General features: G+C 41.8%; 1 protein-coding gene and 1 pseudogene across 1 annotated transcript; both read left to right on the plus strand.

Moving 5' to 3' along the window:
• The first annotated feature begins 754 nt into the window (after positions 1–754).
• LOC109778840 (photosynthetic NDH subunit of lumenal location 2, chloroplastic) lies at positions 755–1,976 on the plus strand. The gene is made up of 2 exons (XM_020337423.4): positions 755–1,502; positions 1,606–1,976. Exons 1-2 carry the CDS (start codon positions 951–953, stop codon positions 1,702–1,704), a joined length of 651 nt encoding a protein of 216 aa, XP_020193012.1. The 5' UTR covers positions 755–950; the 3' UTR covers positions 1,705–1,976.
• Positions 1,977–4,781: 2,805 nt separating this feature from the next.
• LOC109778830 (uncharacterized) lies at positions 4,782–5,305 on the plus strand (annotated as a pseudogene).
• The last annotated feature ends 13,319 nt before the right edge of the window (positions 5,306–18,624 follow it).

Below are 18,624 nucleotides of genomic sequence, written 5' to 3' on the forward strand. Positions count from 1 at the left end.
GTACAAAACTGAAGCTTCTGGATAAGTTTACTAAAATGCAACTTTACAGAACAAGAACCAAATTGTTAGGACTAAAAATGAAATCACTTTTTACAAAAATCAGCGCGCTTCGAAGAATCAAATAGAAACGGTATCTTCTTTGGGAAAATTCATAAGGAAGGCATCGAAGTTTTTCGACAAATTAAGATTTCATAGTACAAGCATACATGTGTTGAATAGAAGGATGCACATTTGAGGAAAAATAAAATAATTTTTTTGGCAAAAAGAGTGTAATATTTTTTTATGGGAAGAAGATGACATTACCTTGCGAAGCAGCATGACAGGACACTGATGACTCCGCGTCACGTAAAGAAAAGTAATTACACGGACAAGAAAGAAATAGAGAAAGAAAAGGATGAAATAGTATTTGAACCCGGGAGCCGAACATGACAAAAATCAAGAAAGAAGAAGGTGAACAATTTAAGGAACTCGTCGTACATGGTATGTAACAGAATGAAGGAAATAGTATACGCACAAGTAAAAAAAAATTTGCGGGGAAGTATACGCACAAGTAGAAAGACGTGTAACAACGCCCCGCGGAAGTATTTCTACAGAATAAACGCATATATTATCTTGTATTCACAGGGTTTAAGTATTTGCATCTATTTTTCAACCAATTTTTATTGAAATATTCCGACACAGATCGACGGGTGCAGAGTTTTTTTTTAGGTGCGTGCCCCCGCTCCTATATGAACCTCAAACCACAAGAACTGCAGGCATCTCTAGCCATCATCTCAACTTCTCTCCCTCAACGGCCCTAAAGAAAACAAAGTGGATATTATCCCTACCATTCGACTCACGGCCACACCCTTTCCTCCAACCTCAAGAAAATAATCTCCTGGACCTGGACGCCAATGGAACCTCACGCTCGTTCGAACACACTCCACTCCACTGACTGAGCTTCGCCGGGAATGGCCACACTTGTCAAGCACCTCATCCTGTGCTCCAGCACTACCACGTCCTCCTCGGCTTCTCCGTCCCCGTCGAACCGTCGCCCGCCGTCTTCGCCCGATGGTGCCGACAAGCGCGCCCACCTGACGCAGTCCTCCACGCGCCGGCTCGCTGTTGCCGCGTCAACGGCAATGGTCGCGACGGCCGCACTTTCCGCCAGGCGACCCGCCGCGCCGCCCCCAGCCATGGCGGCGGAGGCGGCCGCTGTGCGGGCACCGGCGCCCCCGGGAACAGTGCCGAGGTGGGGCACGAGGTCGTACGTCAGAGAGAGGTTCTTCGAGCCCGGGCTGACCACGGAGGAGGCCGCGGCGCGCATCCGGCAAACGGCGGAGGGGATGCGGACGCTTCGGCCAATGCTGGAGACCATGTCGTGGAAGTACGTACTGTTCTACGTGCGGCTCAAGTCCAAGTACCTCGACCTCGACCTCACCACCGCCATGGCCGGCGTCCCCGAGCCGCGCCGCCCCGAGTACGTCCTCGTAGCTAACGAGCTCGTCGACAATATGACCGAGGTTAGATTTTTTTTCTCTCTTGCCGTTACACTTTTGCGCAACAGTTTATTCGTTAATTTTCTCGATAGATACTGTATGTCATTCTGATGAAGTTGCCGTGCAGTTCGACCGGTTTGTGCGGACTCCCAAGGTGTACGAGTCGTACCTCTACTATGAGAAGACCCTGAAGTCCCTGGATGACGTGGCAGAGTTCCTTGGATGATCGTATATACTGTGTTCGTAGGTCTAGGAATGTATTCCCGTCGATTCCTTCCGTGAAGTGTTAATATTTACTGATATACCATAAACATGATTATGTAAATTGTCATGTTGCTTCAGCAAATATGCATGTACTAGATGCAAAAAGTCATTTTGGTTGACGAGCACCTGTGCGCTCGTTATTTGGTTCGTTTGTTGCGCATCACAACCGTCCAGTTAGTGTAGTCAAGGCTGTATTCATCAAGTATTTGTGCTTTGATTTCTCTGATTAAGAAACAGTATGACTGAGCTACCTAGGCCACACCTCAGCGTTTTGACGCTAACAGCCATCCGATCACGCTCCCGAACGGACCAGATCTCTCCATCATCCCGCAGCATCCTGCCGGGCCTCTTTTACCGTCCGAACAAGCTATCAAACGTAAAACGGGCCGCTGCTCCGCAGAACCACCTTGGGGATTTCTTATGAATCGGGCCATGTAGTGGGCCACGCAAGCTACGTACGCAAAATCAGCCCAGGGCGCAGTGCTCTCTGTCTCCCCTGTCCTTCTGCGATCGAAGATGCCTCCTCTTCCGTCATCCCCTCGCCGCGACGCCTAGGGTTCCGCCTGCACCTGCTCATTATAGTATGGGACGCCACGCCATGTTGTTGATGGCAGATAGGAGATCAGCGGCAAGGAAGCTGGGAAAAATAATCTAGGCGTCAGACTGAGTTTATGCTAGGTATTCTTTTCCGCTTCTCAAACTCCACCCATCTTTTCCCGAGATCTCTATCCGGATTTCACAATCTCATCCTCTCTCTCTCTCTCTCTCTCTCTCTCTCTCTCTCTGGAACTTGCTTATATTTGTGATTTGTTAACAACTTGCTCTGGTGTTAGTATTGTTTAATTTCCCTCATTTTTTCTCTTTTGTTTCTACACATGTTAGGCTAATGAGGGATTACAAATAGGTACAAATCCTCTCACGGACTTATCTTCTTGGGATGCAAAGAACGTAGTTAAATTGAGCTTTAATAATTAATTTAACTACAGGCCAGGAGGGTTAGAACTTAGAACAGATTGAGACCGCTGAGTTATGGTGGAGCTGACGTATTCTCTGGGAGATGATTAGTTAATTTGTAAAATTTCCATATTTGGTTAATGGTGCCCCCTGGTAGTCCATGTATAGTTGTTTTTAGGGATAGTCCATGTATAGTTGTTTCTACCGTGAGTAGTTAAAAGTTGTTTCTTCAGAAATGTCGAGCTGCTACAGATGATGGCCAGGAATTGCAGTAAATATGTTAATCATAAACTGGACTAATGATTCAGTAACCTTACTTTTTGTTTGACGATAAATATCTTCAGCAAGGCTAGGATGAATCTTATTTCTTGAGGCCATACTGAACCACATGTTTGTTGCTGGAGCTGTACTATAGACTATTAGTTCTAAACTTATTTTAAGAAAAATTTCTGCCACTCACTTATGAGAAATTTATAAACCTTAGGCTCTTCATAAGCTTTCGACCCTACTACATGTATATAATGACATTATATGTATGTTTTTATTTCTTTAATTTTCTAATGAGGGTGAATCGTTCATATGTGGACGTAGTGTAGAAGGTACCATGCAAGAAAGATAATATAAGTTTTAATCCGTGGAGAGGTGTTTCTTCATCCCATTTCATTTATGCTTCACCTGCAAAATATTGCATGGTTTCTTGCACATTTTAGCTACTTGGTTTCTTTAACTTCTTGCAGATTAATTATATGTAAGACGCGTGCTGCATTAAACAACTTGTTAGCCTCATGGCTTGCTTCCATGAACAAGCATCTATCATACAAATGAACAGGTGCGGCAACGCGCGCCATCATGGTCTAGTAATTCAGGTATGACACAGAGCTGGATACCACGTGAGTTTCCTGACGCTAAGTTTTGCCTTTAATGCTGCTGATTTCTCCCCTCTGCATGCAAAATTTATGTCTTAATGATGATTAAGATATGTTAATGTAGTTTGTGATAAGTTTTTTTTATATTTGGGCAGGGAAAACCGATTTAAGATGACCAATATTTTCATTGGCTGACGTAGTTTACAAAATTGCCTACAATAAAATAAAGTTTTAAATTGCATGGATCAACACACCTTCGTGTTTAGGATTGATATAATGCATGATTGCATTTAACTAATCTTAGTTAACTCTGACGTTGCAAAAATTAACATCAGGATCTGGATGCAGTGAGGTACTAACATGACTAGAAGAACGTCCGTGTGTTGCAACGGAGCCACATTAACTTTAAGAGTTCAATATTAATCATGTTAATATTACATATAATATTCTCATACATATCAAGTGACATTGGCGATCTTTTTTACCATAAAATCCTCACACACACTCTCTCTCCCTCCCTCTTCCTCACTCTCTCTCCCCCTCTCCCCCTCTCTCTCTAACACACACACACACACACACACACACACACATATCCATCTTATTGGGTACGGGACCATAATCCATCTATTTCACACACACACACGCTAGTGCATAACAATGTGGATTATGTGTATTATATTTGCCACCACAACTGAGGGAATTAATTTCATGTAAATCGGCCGGCCACAGCTCCATGACAAACAATACATCTAAATTCTCAGCGTTATTTTTATGTAATATGCATTATCTTTATACTATTTCTTGAATGTGTTCAAACTATTACTTGAACTTGCTACCACCAAATGATATCTAAATTCTCTCTCTCTCTCTCTCTATCTCTCTCTCTCGCGCGCGCGCCCCGGCAGCTGCTCTGCTTCCCTCCCCTCTTGCCGCGCCCCGGCAGCTGCTCTGCTTCCCTCCCCTCTTGCAGATTTCTAGGTAGCGTGACTCTACCACTAATCTCAAGTTCTTTCCGTTCTTCTGCTGCTTCCTAGTGTTATTTTCACCTGTATGTGCGGTAACACGCAACTGATTACCACCAACCGTCCTTGTTGAGTTGTTGATTAGTACTCCTAATGAACGCTCAATCTAAATCTCAGGTTATTTGGAAATTGGAACGAATCATGTATTTATTCGCTTGTTAAATTCACCCTTAATGATGCCTATGCAGTCACAGGAAACACAGTGGACAGAAATGGCTTCCAACTACGTGGACACCACGGGGGAGGAGGGAAGGTTCCACAGCCATGGCCACGGCCACCACAGCAACAGCACGACGCCGACCGACGAGGCGGCGTCGCCCAAGAATACGTGGAGGAGGTAGGTCCCCGGGTCGGCGTCGGCGCCGTCCGGCGCAGGCCACGGGCCCGCTTCCAAGTGCGTCTGCGCGCCGGCCACCCACGCCGGGTCCTTCAAGTGTCGCTTCCATCGCACCAACTCCCAGGGCCACGGCCAGGGCCAGGGAAGCCGCCCTTCTTCGCCTCCTTCACCGGCCGCGGCCAACGCGGTGCCGCGGCACCCGGCCTCGCCTTCCTCGTCCTCCGGCACCGTCGCGACCCAGTGACGCAGCCCAAGCATCGGCCTCGAGAATCAAGAACGCTCAACAACGGAGAGGGAAGGGAAGATCATATACATGTCATAAGAAAGGGAGTTTATTTACTTCTCCCTCGATGTATTGTTTCCTTTGTTTGGAGACTGATTACCATCCGTGAGTTAAGCTGGGTACTAAAGAAAAATCTGATTGTGATACGTGAATTGGTTGTTGCCTTGTACGTTTGGTTTTGGTATTTGAAGATTGATTACCATCCGTTAGTTGGGTTACCAAAGAAGGAATCATTCACCATATGTGAATTCATTGTGTTACCAAATAAACATTGGGTTTGTCCGGCCAGTGGGAGGGGGGCGAATAAAAAACCGACGGAAAAAACCCGACGAAAGTGAGAGGTAGGATCGTTACTGCGGGGGAATTGGGAGGACGAAAAAAAACCAGGTAAGGTGGGACGAAAATTAACCGCGGAGACTACCAACTGAGACATTAGGAGTAGAGATTACCAAATAAACATTGGGTTTGTCCGGCCAGTGGGAGGGGGCGAATAAAAAACCGACAAAAAAAACCGATGAAATTGGGAGGTGGGATCGTTACTACGGGGAAATTGGGAGGTGGGAGAGAGGACGAAAAAAACCAAGGGAGATGGGACAAAAATTAACCACGGAGACTACCAACTGAGACATTAGGAGTAGAAATTCTAATTCCGTACGAGAAACCAAGGGACCAATTCCAATAGCTGGACGTGACTAGAAAACCAGATTAAGCCCTGATTATATTTACCCTGAATTCATTTCTACGAATTTTAGGAGACTAAAACTGCAGAATCATTACTACTATCCATAAGCTCGGTCGTGGGTTGGACCATATCCTTAAATAATGTAGGCCCACCTTCTATGTATTCATTTTGTATTGATTCCTGTATTTCCGCCGAGAGAGAAATTTGACACAAATCTATATGCTATTAGACCAGGGGATAGCGAGACCCAAGTAGCTCGTCCACTGAGAATCCGCTCCGTGTGCATCTAACTCTATAATGAAAAATTCCCACTAGTATATGAAAGTGACAACATAGGAGACTCTCTATATGAAAAACATGGTGCTACTTTGAAGCACAAGTGTGGAACTAGCATGCCCCTTCTCTTTCTTCTTTCTTTCATTTTCCTTTTTCTTTTTTTCTTTTTTTCTTTTTTTCCTTTTCTTTCTTTTTTCCTTTTTTCCTTTGTATCTCTCTCATTGTCCGGAGTCTCATCCCGACTTGTGGGGGAATCATAGTCTCCATCATCCTTTTCTCACTGGGACATGCTCTAATAATGAATAATGATGATCATCACACTTCTATTTACTTATAACTCAAAAGAAATAAAAATTACAACTCGATACCTATAACAAAGTATGACTCTATATGAATGCCTCTGGTAGTGTACCAGGATGTGCAATGATCTAGCGTAACATGTATAAAAAATGAAGAATGGTGGCTAAGCCACAAACACTATGTCAGCTATATGATCATGCAAAGCAATATGACAATGAATGCTCAAGTCATCAAAACGGAAGTGGTGGAAGTTGCATGGCAATATATCTCGGAATGGCTATGGAAAGGCCATAATAGTTAGGTATGGTGGCTGTTTTGAGAAAGATATAATAGGCTTATGTGTGATAGAGTGTATCATATCACGGGGTTTGGATGCACTGGCGAAGTTTGCACCACGTCTCGAGGTGAGAAAGGCAATGCACGGTACCGTAGAGGCTAGCAAATTGCCGAAAGGTAAGAGCACATATAATCCATGAACTCACATTAGTCATAAAGAACTCATATACTTATTGCAAAAGTTTATTAGCCCTTGAAGCAAAGTACTACTATGCATGCCCCTAGGGGGATAGATTGGTAGGAAAAGACCATCGCTCGTCCCCGACCGCCACTCATAAGGAAGACAATCAATAATAAATCATGCTCCAACTTCATAGCATAACGAGAGACTATACGTGCATGCTTCGGGGATCACACACCTTAACACCAATATTCCTACTGACCACAACCATTTACTGGTACCTCCCCATATTATCATCTCTATACCGCAAAACTATTGCAAGGAATCATACATATCATATTCAGTGATCCATAAGTTTTATGTAGGATTTCATGACTAACCATGCAATTGACCAATTCCTGTTGACTCTCTAAATAGATATAAGTGAAGCATGAGAGTTTAATTCTTTCTATACCAGACCATGCTATAGTAAATATAAGTGAAGCAAAAGAGCATTATTCAAATAACGGTTTTCTATGTGAAGAGAAACAGGCAATCCAAACATCAAATGATATAAGTGAAGCACATGAAGCATTCTATAAAGTCATACTCAAAAGATATAAGTGAAGTGCAATGAGCATTCTATAAATCAACCATGGACTATCTCATACCAGCATGGTGCATAAAAGAAAAATGAAAAATAAACACAAAAGACGCTCCAAGATTTACACATATCACATGAACGAAACGAGAACGAAAACATACCGATACTTGTTGAAGAAAGATGGGATGCCTTCTGGGGCATCCCCAAGCTTAGGCGCTTGAGTCTCCTTGGATATTTACTTGGGGTGCCTTGGGCATCCCCCAGCTTGAGCTCTTGCCTCTCCTCCTTCTCCTCATATCGAGACCTCCTCGATCTTTGATCACTTCATCCACACAAAACTCAACAGAAACCTCGTGAGGTCCGTTAGTATAATAATGCAAACCACTACTTTAAGTATTGTTCCAAACCAAGTCATATTTTGTTTTTGCATTTCTACTGTAATATAACTTTTCCATGGCTCATACCACCAATAGAATCGATAGTTTCATCAAAAGAAGCAAAACAATGCATCAAAAACAGAATATGTCTTAAACATGACAGTGTGTAGCAATCTGAACATCTACCATACTTATGTAACTCTAAAAATTCTGAAAAATTAGGACGAAATAAAAAATTTGTATAGAAATAGTGTGCAAAAAGTTTCAGAAGCTTTTGACGTCCAGTAAAAAATGACGCGCTACGGCCAAAGTTTCTGTTCATACACCGCACATACCAACAAGAAATCTACTCATCCTAAAGGCGAATCTTGGCACAATAATTTTACAATACAAAGGATTTGTACAAGGGGATAATTATTTTTGTTGGAAATTTTTTTGTAATTGAGATTCACAAAGTTTCCATGGGCATGAACAAAGTTCAAGGACGTCCCCGACTTCAACGGTGTTCGTCTTTCTCATTTTCACTTTTCTTTTTGTGAAGTTTTAAGTCCGCCTCTATATTTTTTTGTTTTAAAACTTTATAAAAGCACTCAACAGAATAGAATGACTCTCTAAAACTTCCGGGTTGTCTCCCTGGAAGCGCTTTCTTTAAAGCCATTAAGCTAGGCGGATCCACCTAGATCCCAAGGTATATCAAAGACAATTTTAATTAACAATGATTTGGCATTTAGTAGTGAGCACAAAGCATCATAAATGATGCAATGACGAAGTCTAACTCTCTTCCTATGCATAGGCATGTCATACAAGAACAATTCATGCACATCAAGTAAAGGCCAATACATAGCATAAGCAGTTTCTTGCAATTTTATCGTGTTGGAAACATAAAGAGGTGGAGATGTAGTTCCTCTCTCATAATAATTGCAAGTAGGAGCAGCAAGCACAGGCATATTATATTCATCAAAATCATCATGTGCGACGGTAAAAGGCAACCCATCAATGTAATCCTTAATAAGTGCAAACTTCTCCGATATAGTGTAGTTTGGAGAATTCAAAAAGATAATAGGACTATCATGTGTGGGTGCAATAGCAATAATTTCACGTTTAACATAAGGAACAATAGCAAGTTCATCTCCATAAGCATAATTCATATTGGCATCTTGGCCACAAACATAGCAAGCATCAATTTCATCAAAAAGGGACATTTCAAAAGAATCAATGGGATCATAGCAATTATCATAGCATTCATCCTTGGGTAAGCACGAAGGGAAATTAAACAATGTATGAGTTGAAGAGTTACTCTCATTAGAAGGTGGGCACGGGTAGCTAATTCGCTCTTCCTCCTTTTGTTCTTCGCTCTCTACATCATCTTTTTCATCCAATGAGCTCGCAGTTTCATCAATTTCTTCTTCCATAGACTCCTGCAAAATATTAGTCTCTTCTTGGACAACGGAGACTTTCTCAATAAAAACATCAATATCGGAATTGTATTTGTAATTATCATAGCAATATTTAAGGATGGCAAAATTTTCAGGTCTATAAATATCATCAGCAAAAGCTTCATACTTTAAAAACAAAGATTCAATTTCATAAGCACCCTTAAAAACAACAAATTCCTCTATTCGTTCCACATCATAATAATCATATCTACCATTGGCATAAGAAGCCAAGGTTTCATTATCATTAAATTTGCATGAAAAGGGAAGGTTTGGAGCATTCATCCTAGAGCAACAAGTAAAATCATATCTCTGGCATAAATTCCAAGCATACCAATGCAACATATCAATTTGATCCCATAAAAGTTTACCTTTTTGTGTCAAGCGATAATCCCCTAAAGTATGCATGTTGATCCAACGTGTCTCCCATTATCATGTTGAATGGGGTTTTCTAAGGATTATCAAAGTAGTGCATAATATTTTTCACATAACGAGTATCGAGGGTTTTAGGAGGTTCGCCATCTCCATGAGTAGTAAGTACTACTAATTTTTTTGGTGTTTCATGTTCCATATCCATAACTAAGATAGAGAACAACTTAGAACAGAAGATAAAAACTACTTAGTGATAAAGCAAACAAGCACACACGAAAATATTCACCCCACGCTATTTCTCCCTGGCAACGGCGCCAGAAAAAAGTCTTGATAACCCACAAGTATAGGGGATCATTTGTAGCCTTCTTCGATAAATAAGAGTGTCGAACCCAATGAGGAGCTAAAGGCAGAACAAATATTCCCTCAAGTTCTACCGGCCACCGATACAACTCTACGCACACTCGACGTTTGCTTTACCTAGAACAAGTATGAAACTATTTTGCAAGAATAAAACTACGCGTACTTTGCGAGAATACAGCTATGTACAAATTGCAAGGTAATAAAAGTGGATAGCTTTTGTCAAGAAGAAAGCCATTTGTCCCTAGGCAATCGATAATAAGTACCGGTAATCATTCTTGTAATTTTATATGAGGGAGAGGCATGAGCTAACATACTTTCTCTAATTGGATCATATGCACTTATGATTGGACCCCTAGCAAGCATCTATAACTACTAAAGATCATTAAGGTCGTGAAACCCAACCATAGCATTAAGTATCAAGTCCTCTTTACTCCCATACGTCATAACCCACTTATCCGCGTTCAGGCTGCTGTCACCCCCGCAACACTAACAATAATCAAACCATGAACATATTGCAACACCCTACAGCGGGGGCCCCTCATGTTTGCGGGAGACGGAGGGCACCGTAGGACAGCACCATAAATAAAATATACAATCATACCAACCAAGATCACGATTAACCCACAGGACAAAACAGATCTACTCAAACATCATAGGATAGCCAAATATCATTGGGAAATAATATATGGAGTTGAGCACCATTTTTAAGTAGAGATTACAGCGGGGAGAAGGGGTGTTACACAAGAGGGGGAGAAAGTTGGTGTGGACGGTAGCAAGATTGTTGATGTAGATCGCCGTCACGATCCTTGCCCCGGCGGCACTCCGGCGCCACCGAGAGAGAGGGGGAGAGAGCCCCCCTTCTTCTTCTTCCTTGGCCTCCCCCTAGATGGGAGGAGAGTTCCCCCTCTGGTCCATGGCCTCCATGGCGGCGGAGGGGCGGGAGCCCCTCCGAGATTGGATCTCCCTCTCTGTTCTCTTCTGTTTCGCGTTCCTGAGATCTGTCCCTTCACGGTTTCTTAAATTCCCAGAAATCCGTAACTCCTATGTGCTGAAATTTTTACACAATTTTTTTCCCATAAATTATCTTTCTTGCGCCAGAAGAAGGGCTCCAACCGACGTTCGAGGAGGGCACAAGACACTAGGGCACGCCTGGGGCCTGGGGCGCGCCCTGGTGGGTTGTGGGCACTGTGGGCCCCCGTTTGCATTGATTCCACCTCCCAAAAATCACATAAATTCCAAAATAATTCTCCGTAAATTTTTATCGCGTTTGGACTTCGTTTGATATGGATTTTCTGCTATACAAAAAAATGCAAAAAATAGGAACTGGGACTGGGCACTGGATCGATAGGTTAGTCCAATAAATCATATAAAAAGTTGCCAAAAATATGTGAAAGTTGTATAATATTGGCATGAAACAATCAAAAACTATAGATACGACGAGACGTATCACTTATCTTTGGAAATCTTCGCTGAATGTGTTGTACATTGGCCTGCATTATATTAGCACTTGTGTTCTTATTTGTCTCTTTTGGGATAGTTTTAGGTGAGAACAGAATATTTATATTTGTGATGTAGGCTATATACTTTTCCTAATTTTGTAGATGTGACGATGTCGGTGTGTACGCTATGTACCTGGATTTGTTTGATATGCCTACTGTATTTCAAGCGTGCTATTCTTTCTTGAAAAAATTGACAGATGGTTGCTTCTTTTAATGTTACTTTACATAAAAGATCCCAAATTAGGAGCTATTGTGGTATGCTTGGATGCAATTGTCGATCTAGAGAGCAGCCGAGTCCAGTCAACAATCAGTAGAAATAGTCACGAGATGAAGCAGATGAGAGAAGAGAGGGCCAACCGTCGTATTTTGGGTATGCTCTCGTTTACTGTTTGTACATATGGTACTGTCCTTGACTATAATAAAATCTTCCAGTATTCGGTTACTGCAAAAAATATAATTGTGCATATCTTTGAATCATAAACGCCATGACCCTATTTCTCTTGCTATTAATTAAAGACAGAGGGTGGGTTTGATTCCAGGATTATTTCTTATGGTCCTATTTCTCTTGCTATTAGAAGTAAAGATGTTGTAACACACTTGAACAATTTCACTATAATGAGAGGTTGTTATGTTATGCTTCATTGATATGGTGAGTTTGTGACAATCTTCTCAAACTAAATTATTAATCTGTCTGTAGATTGTGCATGATGAACTTGTTCAACTCATGGGTAGAGAGGTATCAGACTTGGTGTTCGCAAAAATGGCCCGGCGGTCATCCTACTGGCAGGTCTGCAAGGTGTTTGAAGACTATTGTTTGTGTAAAACTTGCATTCTATCTGGAAGAAACTGGTGCTTTCCTCAACCTTTTATTTTTGACAATCTTAATAGGGCGTCAATACATGATAACGTGTAGGTGCTTATACCAGAGTTATGTTACTGGGGAAGGGAAGAGTTGTATGTTGGTCGCTGCAGTTGTGTACAGGCCTGCTGTCATCGATCAACTCACTGTACTGGGTCAACAGGTACTTCTTTGATGAACTTAACTTCTATGTAAGATGTAGAGTGGACAACTGCAACACTTAACTGACTTACAAAATCAATGTGCCCTTGGGTTGTTTCGAAACTGAAAGGTTAAAGCAACTAAGTTGCACTTGCTTTCTAAATGCAATGCTACAGTTTGGGCTTAGTTAAAAAAGAAAAAGGGCATTGACAGGTGGGTGTGCCAGTTTACTCAGAAGGAACCGCAGTCAAACCTGCAGAAATAACCAAGAATGCCATGGAAGAGGCAAAAAGAAATAATATTGATGCGATCATAGTGGATACTGCAGGAAGACTGCAGGTGAGACTTCTCTGTATTTCTTTCACATTCAATTTACTTACCGTAAACTACTACCTAATATAATTTTCACCATTGGTGGTGCCTGATCTCCTTTCTGACATTCAGATTGATAAAACAATGATGATTGAATTGAAAGAAGTAAGGAAGGCAGTTAATCCTACAAAGATTTTGCTTGTTGTTGATGCCATGACTGGCCAGGAAGTTGCGGGTATCCATCTCTTTCTTGTTGTTACCATTCCAGTGTCTTCATAAACATTTAGGAAATCAACTACATGTCTGAAATTTGACTATCTGACAAATTTAAATATTGTTGTTGTTCCTAATGTGTTCATAGAGCCGGAAGTTTTCTACTAATCCTATATAATTTCAGATCCTTAAAGAGCACTCTCCTTTAATAGAGTTGTAACGACTTACACATTTTCCTTATGTCACCACATTTAACCCTACATTTTGCAGAGGAAAGGGAAAAGCCCGAGCTACTGGTTGAATCACACAAGAGGAGGGTTAGGGTGGCCGAGGTATCTAAGAAGACAGAACAAGAGGTTCGGTCCTACGGTTATCATCATATCACAATGTTTCACTTATTCAGCATATTTGGCATTCCCCTCTATGGAGCTAAGCAGATGCTGCCATTTTCCACTATTAGGTGTGCCAACTGGTCGCACAGCTTTTCCAAATGCGCGCGAAGATGAATAAACTGATGGGTATGATGCAAGGGCAAGAAGCAATTGCAGGGAGGGGAGATCTCATGGACTCTCTTAATGCCGATGAGAAGGTAAGGACGACGCCTCTGGCAGTGTGAATGAGGTTTCCTCCTGTCAATTTTCTTTCCTAGAAAACTTATAGCAGCCTGGATTGTTATCGTTCACGCACCTCCTGGCACCGCACGGCGGTGGAGACGGCGGAGCGAGCCGCCGCGGCAGAGGGAGCTGGATGCGGTGGGTGGTGTCAGTAGGCCTTGAGTTGATGCTGGAATTTCTCACTGAAATAGATGTGGGTTGGCATGTAGATACGGGTCCTGCTGCATGGCATAATATTTCCTGTGCATTTTGGCATACCGACTTTACGATTCATGGGAAATGTGTTTAGTGGACAGAACATGCATTTTTAGGGTGGAAATTAGTCACCGGTCTTAATATAAATATACATCATCATTGCTCAAAACACAAAAGGGCCATGTGGTTTACTATATGTTTGAAACACCACAGTACATAGCACATCTTTGATTGCATTGTCTGAACCCGAGTGCTTGTGTATATAATGTACACCCTTTGTTCCTAAATATAAGACATTTTTGTAGTTTAAATTGAAATGTAAGAACATCTTACATTTAAAAAACAGATGTGGTATGGATTGATGTCGAGTTACCATAAGTTGGGTGACCAAAACTATATATATGATGCATCTTTGCTTATGTAGCTTTGCTTTCCATGAACTAATGTCCTACCTTTCTATGCCTCAACAATTTTATGACTGGTGTCTTAAATATTCCAACTCACATGGTTCGAAAGCTTAGTTTGCTCTCATCCTTTGCACCATGGGCGCAGCGGTTCATATAGTGTATATCAAATATACCTTTGTTCAATTTGCCATCCTTCTTATCCGCGAAGTATTTGGGGCAGTTCCGCTTCCAGTGACCATTACTCTTGCAGTAGAAGCACTCAGTCTCAGGCTTGGGTCCAGCTTTGGGTTTCTTCACGGGAGCGACAACTTGCTTGTCGTTCTTCTTGAAGTTCCCTTTCTTTCCCTTGCCCATTTTCTTGAAACTGGTGGTCTTATTAACCATCAATACTTGATGCTCTTTCTTGATTACTACCTCCGCCGATTTCAGTATCATGAAGAGCTCGGAAATCGTTTTCGTCATTCCTTGCATATTATAGTTCACCATGAAGCCTTTGTAGCTTGGTGGCAGTGATTGAAGAACTCTATCAACAACACACTCATCTGGGAGCTCAATTCCCAGCCGAGTCAAGTGGTTGTGGTACCCAGACATTCTGAGTATGTATTCACTGAGAGAACTATTCTCCTCCATTTTACAGCTAAAGAACTTGTTGGAGACTTAAATATCTCTCAACCCGGGCATTAGCTTGAAATATCAATTTCAGCTCTTGGAACATCTCATATGCTCCGTGATGCTCAAAACGCTTTTGGAGCCCCGGTTCCAAGCCATAAAACATGACACACTGAACTATCGAGTAGTCATCAGATCGAGCTTGCCAGACGTTCACAACATCTGCAGTAGCTCCTGCAGCAGGTATGTCACCTAGCGGTGCATCAAGGACATAATTCTTCTGTGCAGCAATGAGGATAATCCTCAAGTTACGGACCCAATCCATGTAATCTCTACCATCATCTTTCTGATGGAAATATGCCCTAGAGGCAATAATAAAATGGTTATTATTATATTTCCTAAATCATGATAAAGGTTTATTATTCATGCTACAATTGTATTGATCGGAAACTTAAATACATGTGTGAATGCATAAACAAATATCATGTCCCTAGTAAGACTCTACTACACTAGCTCGTTGATCATAGATGGTTAAGGTTTCCTAACCATGGACATGTGTTGTCATTTGATAACGGGATCACATCATTAGGAGAATGATGTGATGGACAAGACCCATGTGTTAGCTTGGCATAATGATCGTTCAGTTTTATTGCTATTGCTTTCTTCATGTCAAATACATATTCCTTAACCATCATTAGGAGAATGATGTGGTTTTATGCATAGGTACGAACGGTTCTTGCTAGAAGCCCGTAGCAGTCACGTAAAACTTGCAACAACAAAGTAGAGGACGTCTAACTTGTTTTTGCAGGGCATGTTGTGATGTGATATACGTTATTGTGTGAGATGATCATGTTTTCTAAAAGTTATCGGCAACTGGCAGGAGCCTTATGGTTGTCTCTTTATTGTATGAAATGCAAACGCCATGTAATTGCTTTACTTTATCACTATACGTTAGAGATAGTTGTAGAAGCAATAGTTGGCAAGACGACCATGATGCAACGATGGAGATCAAGGTGTTGAGCCGGTGACGATGGAGATCATGACAATGCTTTGCAGATGGAGATCAAAAGCACAAGATGATGATGGCCATATCATGTCACATATTTTGATTGCATGTGATGTTTATCTTTTATGCATCTTATTTTGCTTAGTACGGAGGTAGCATTATAAGATGATCCATTAACTAAATTTCAAGGTAAAGGTGTTCTCCGTGAGTATGCACTATTGCTACAGTCTGTCGTGTTGAGACACCATGTGATGATCGGGTGTGATAGACTCTACGTTCACATACAACGGGTGTATGCCAGTTTTACACATGCAGGATACTCGGGTTAAACTTGACGAGCCTAGCATGTACAGACATGGCCCCGGAACACTGGAGACTGAAAGGTCGAACGTGAATCATATAGTAGATATGATCAACATAGAGATGTTCACCATTGATGACTACCCCATCTCACGTGATGATCGGACATGGGTTAGTTGATTTGGATCATGTATCACTTAGATGACTTGAGGGATGTCTATCTAAGTGGGAGTTCTTAAGTAATTTGATTAATTGAACTTAAATTTATCATGAACTGAAGGAAATATGCCCTAGAGGCAATAATAAAGTTATTATTTATTTCCTTATTTCATGATAAATGTTTATTATTCATGCTAGAATTGTATTAACCGCAAACTTAGTACATGTGTGAATACATAGATGTAAGTGCATCTAGTGCCCCTTAGTGATTTTGGTGTATTGAAGACTTATAGGTTAAGGGACTGATGCGTTTGCGAGTGTACACAGGTCTATAAGTCTATGAGGAGTTTGATATTTACAGAGAAAGTCGACCCCTAAAAATGAAGTTCTTCGATTGAAGACTTTGGATTTCTGAAGACTTTCTGAAGACTTTGAAAGTGAAGAAATTGGTGTGACCTTGAAGACTAGGTATCCATTCGAGGAACATGAAGCGTGAAGACTTTTGTTTTAGTAGTTTCATTTTCTCTTTCTTGAGTCATAGGAAACACCGTACTGTTAAAGGGGGTAGAAGAAATACTAAGGAAAAAATTTCATGTGATGCTCAACTCAAAATCCTACACCTACCAATCCCTTCGGGTGAAGCCATTGGAAATCTCATACAGTTCAGTCAATTTCTTCAGTGACAGAGACGAAGTTCTTCTGGTCGCTGAGGAATTTGTTCTGACTGAGGAGTTAGGAATTTGCCAGTGCGGATTGCCTACACAGTGAGGAACATGATAGCCCTGAGGAATTTGATACTCAAATTTCCGACCGTTGTTGTGCCTTGTGCCAGCTGTCCCAAAATATCTACCCACCTAACGGTCATACCATTGAAGGGCATTTATGTCTTATCATGTCGGGCTGCTCCCTAGGCTATAAATAGCCGCCCCCTACAACCACTAGCTGGTTGGCTGCTCCGAGAGAAACTGACACTTGTCATTTGAGAGCATCCCATCCTCCGAGGACTCTAAGCGAAAATCATCAAGTGAGGAAACCGAAACCCAAAACACCCACAAACCCAAAGTGATCGAGCATCACTGAAGAGATTGATCCTGTGTGGATCCGACGCTTGTTACCTTTAAAGACTGTGCTTCTTCCAGACGGTTAGGCGTCATGGTCTAGAGCATCCAAGAGGAAATTGTGGATCGCCGAGTTACCGAGTTTGTGAAGGTTTGGAAGTCACCTGAAGACTTACCACGAGTGATTGGGCGAGGTCTATGTGACCTTAGCTCAAGGAGAACACGGTGAGGACTGTGTGTCCGGGACTGTGTGTCCTCATGTTTAAATACCTAGCCGCTCCAACCAGACGTACAACTAAGACAGCAGTCGGAACTGGTCTACCAAATCATTGTCTTCGCCAAGCCTACTGGTTCTATTTCCTCAACTCTTTCATTTCCTCATTACAGTTGTTGTGTGCTTGTTCATATCTGTTTGAATACTTTAACTGAAGACTTTCTCAATTTTCTTAGTTCAATTTCTTCAGTATGTTTGTCTTCATCCTGTGTTATCCTGTGTTTACGCTTTCTGTACTCTGTGCTTGTCTTGATTTCATCATGATGACCACGCTTGTGTTATGTTATGTTTACTTTTGAGTACTTATTCCGCTGCAAGTAGTTCTTCGCTAAGGAATTTCCTCACCCGCAAATTCCTCAGTGAAGAATTCGTAAAAATCGCCTATTCACCCCCCTCTAGTCGATATAACGCACTTTCAATAGACAAAACAAAGTGTCCCTAGTATGCCTCTACTTGACTAGCTCGTTTATCAAAGATGGTTATGTTTCCTAACCATAGACATGTGTTGTCATTTGATGAACGGGATCAAATCATTAGGAGAATTATGTGATGGACAAGACCCATCCGTTAGCTTAGCACTATGATCGTTTAGTTTATTGCTATTGCTTTATTCATGACTTATGCATGTTCCTATGACTATGAGATTATGCAACTCCCGAATATCGGAGGAACACTTAGTGTGCTATCAAACGTCACAACATAACTGGGTGATTATAAAGATGCTCTATAGGTGTCTCCGATGGTGTTTGTTGGGTTGGCATAGATCGAGATTAGGGTTTGTCACTCCGTGTTTCGGAGAGGTATCTCTGGGCCCTCTCGGTAATGCCCATCACTATAAGCCTTGCAAGCAATGTGACTAATGAGTTAGTTGCGGGATGATGCATTACAGAACAAGTAAAGAGACTTGCCGGTAACGAGATTGAACTAGGTATTG

This window comes from Aegilops tauschii, chromosome 4 (genome assembly GCF_002575655.3).
Source record: "Aegilops tauschii subsp. strangulata cultivar AL8/78 chromosome 4, Aet v6.0, whole genome shotgun sequence".
Classification (NCBI taxonomy): Eukaryota; Viridiplantae; Streptophyta; class Magnoliopsida; order Poales; family Poaceae; genus Aegilops; species Aegilops tauschii.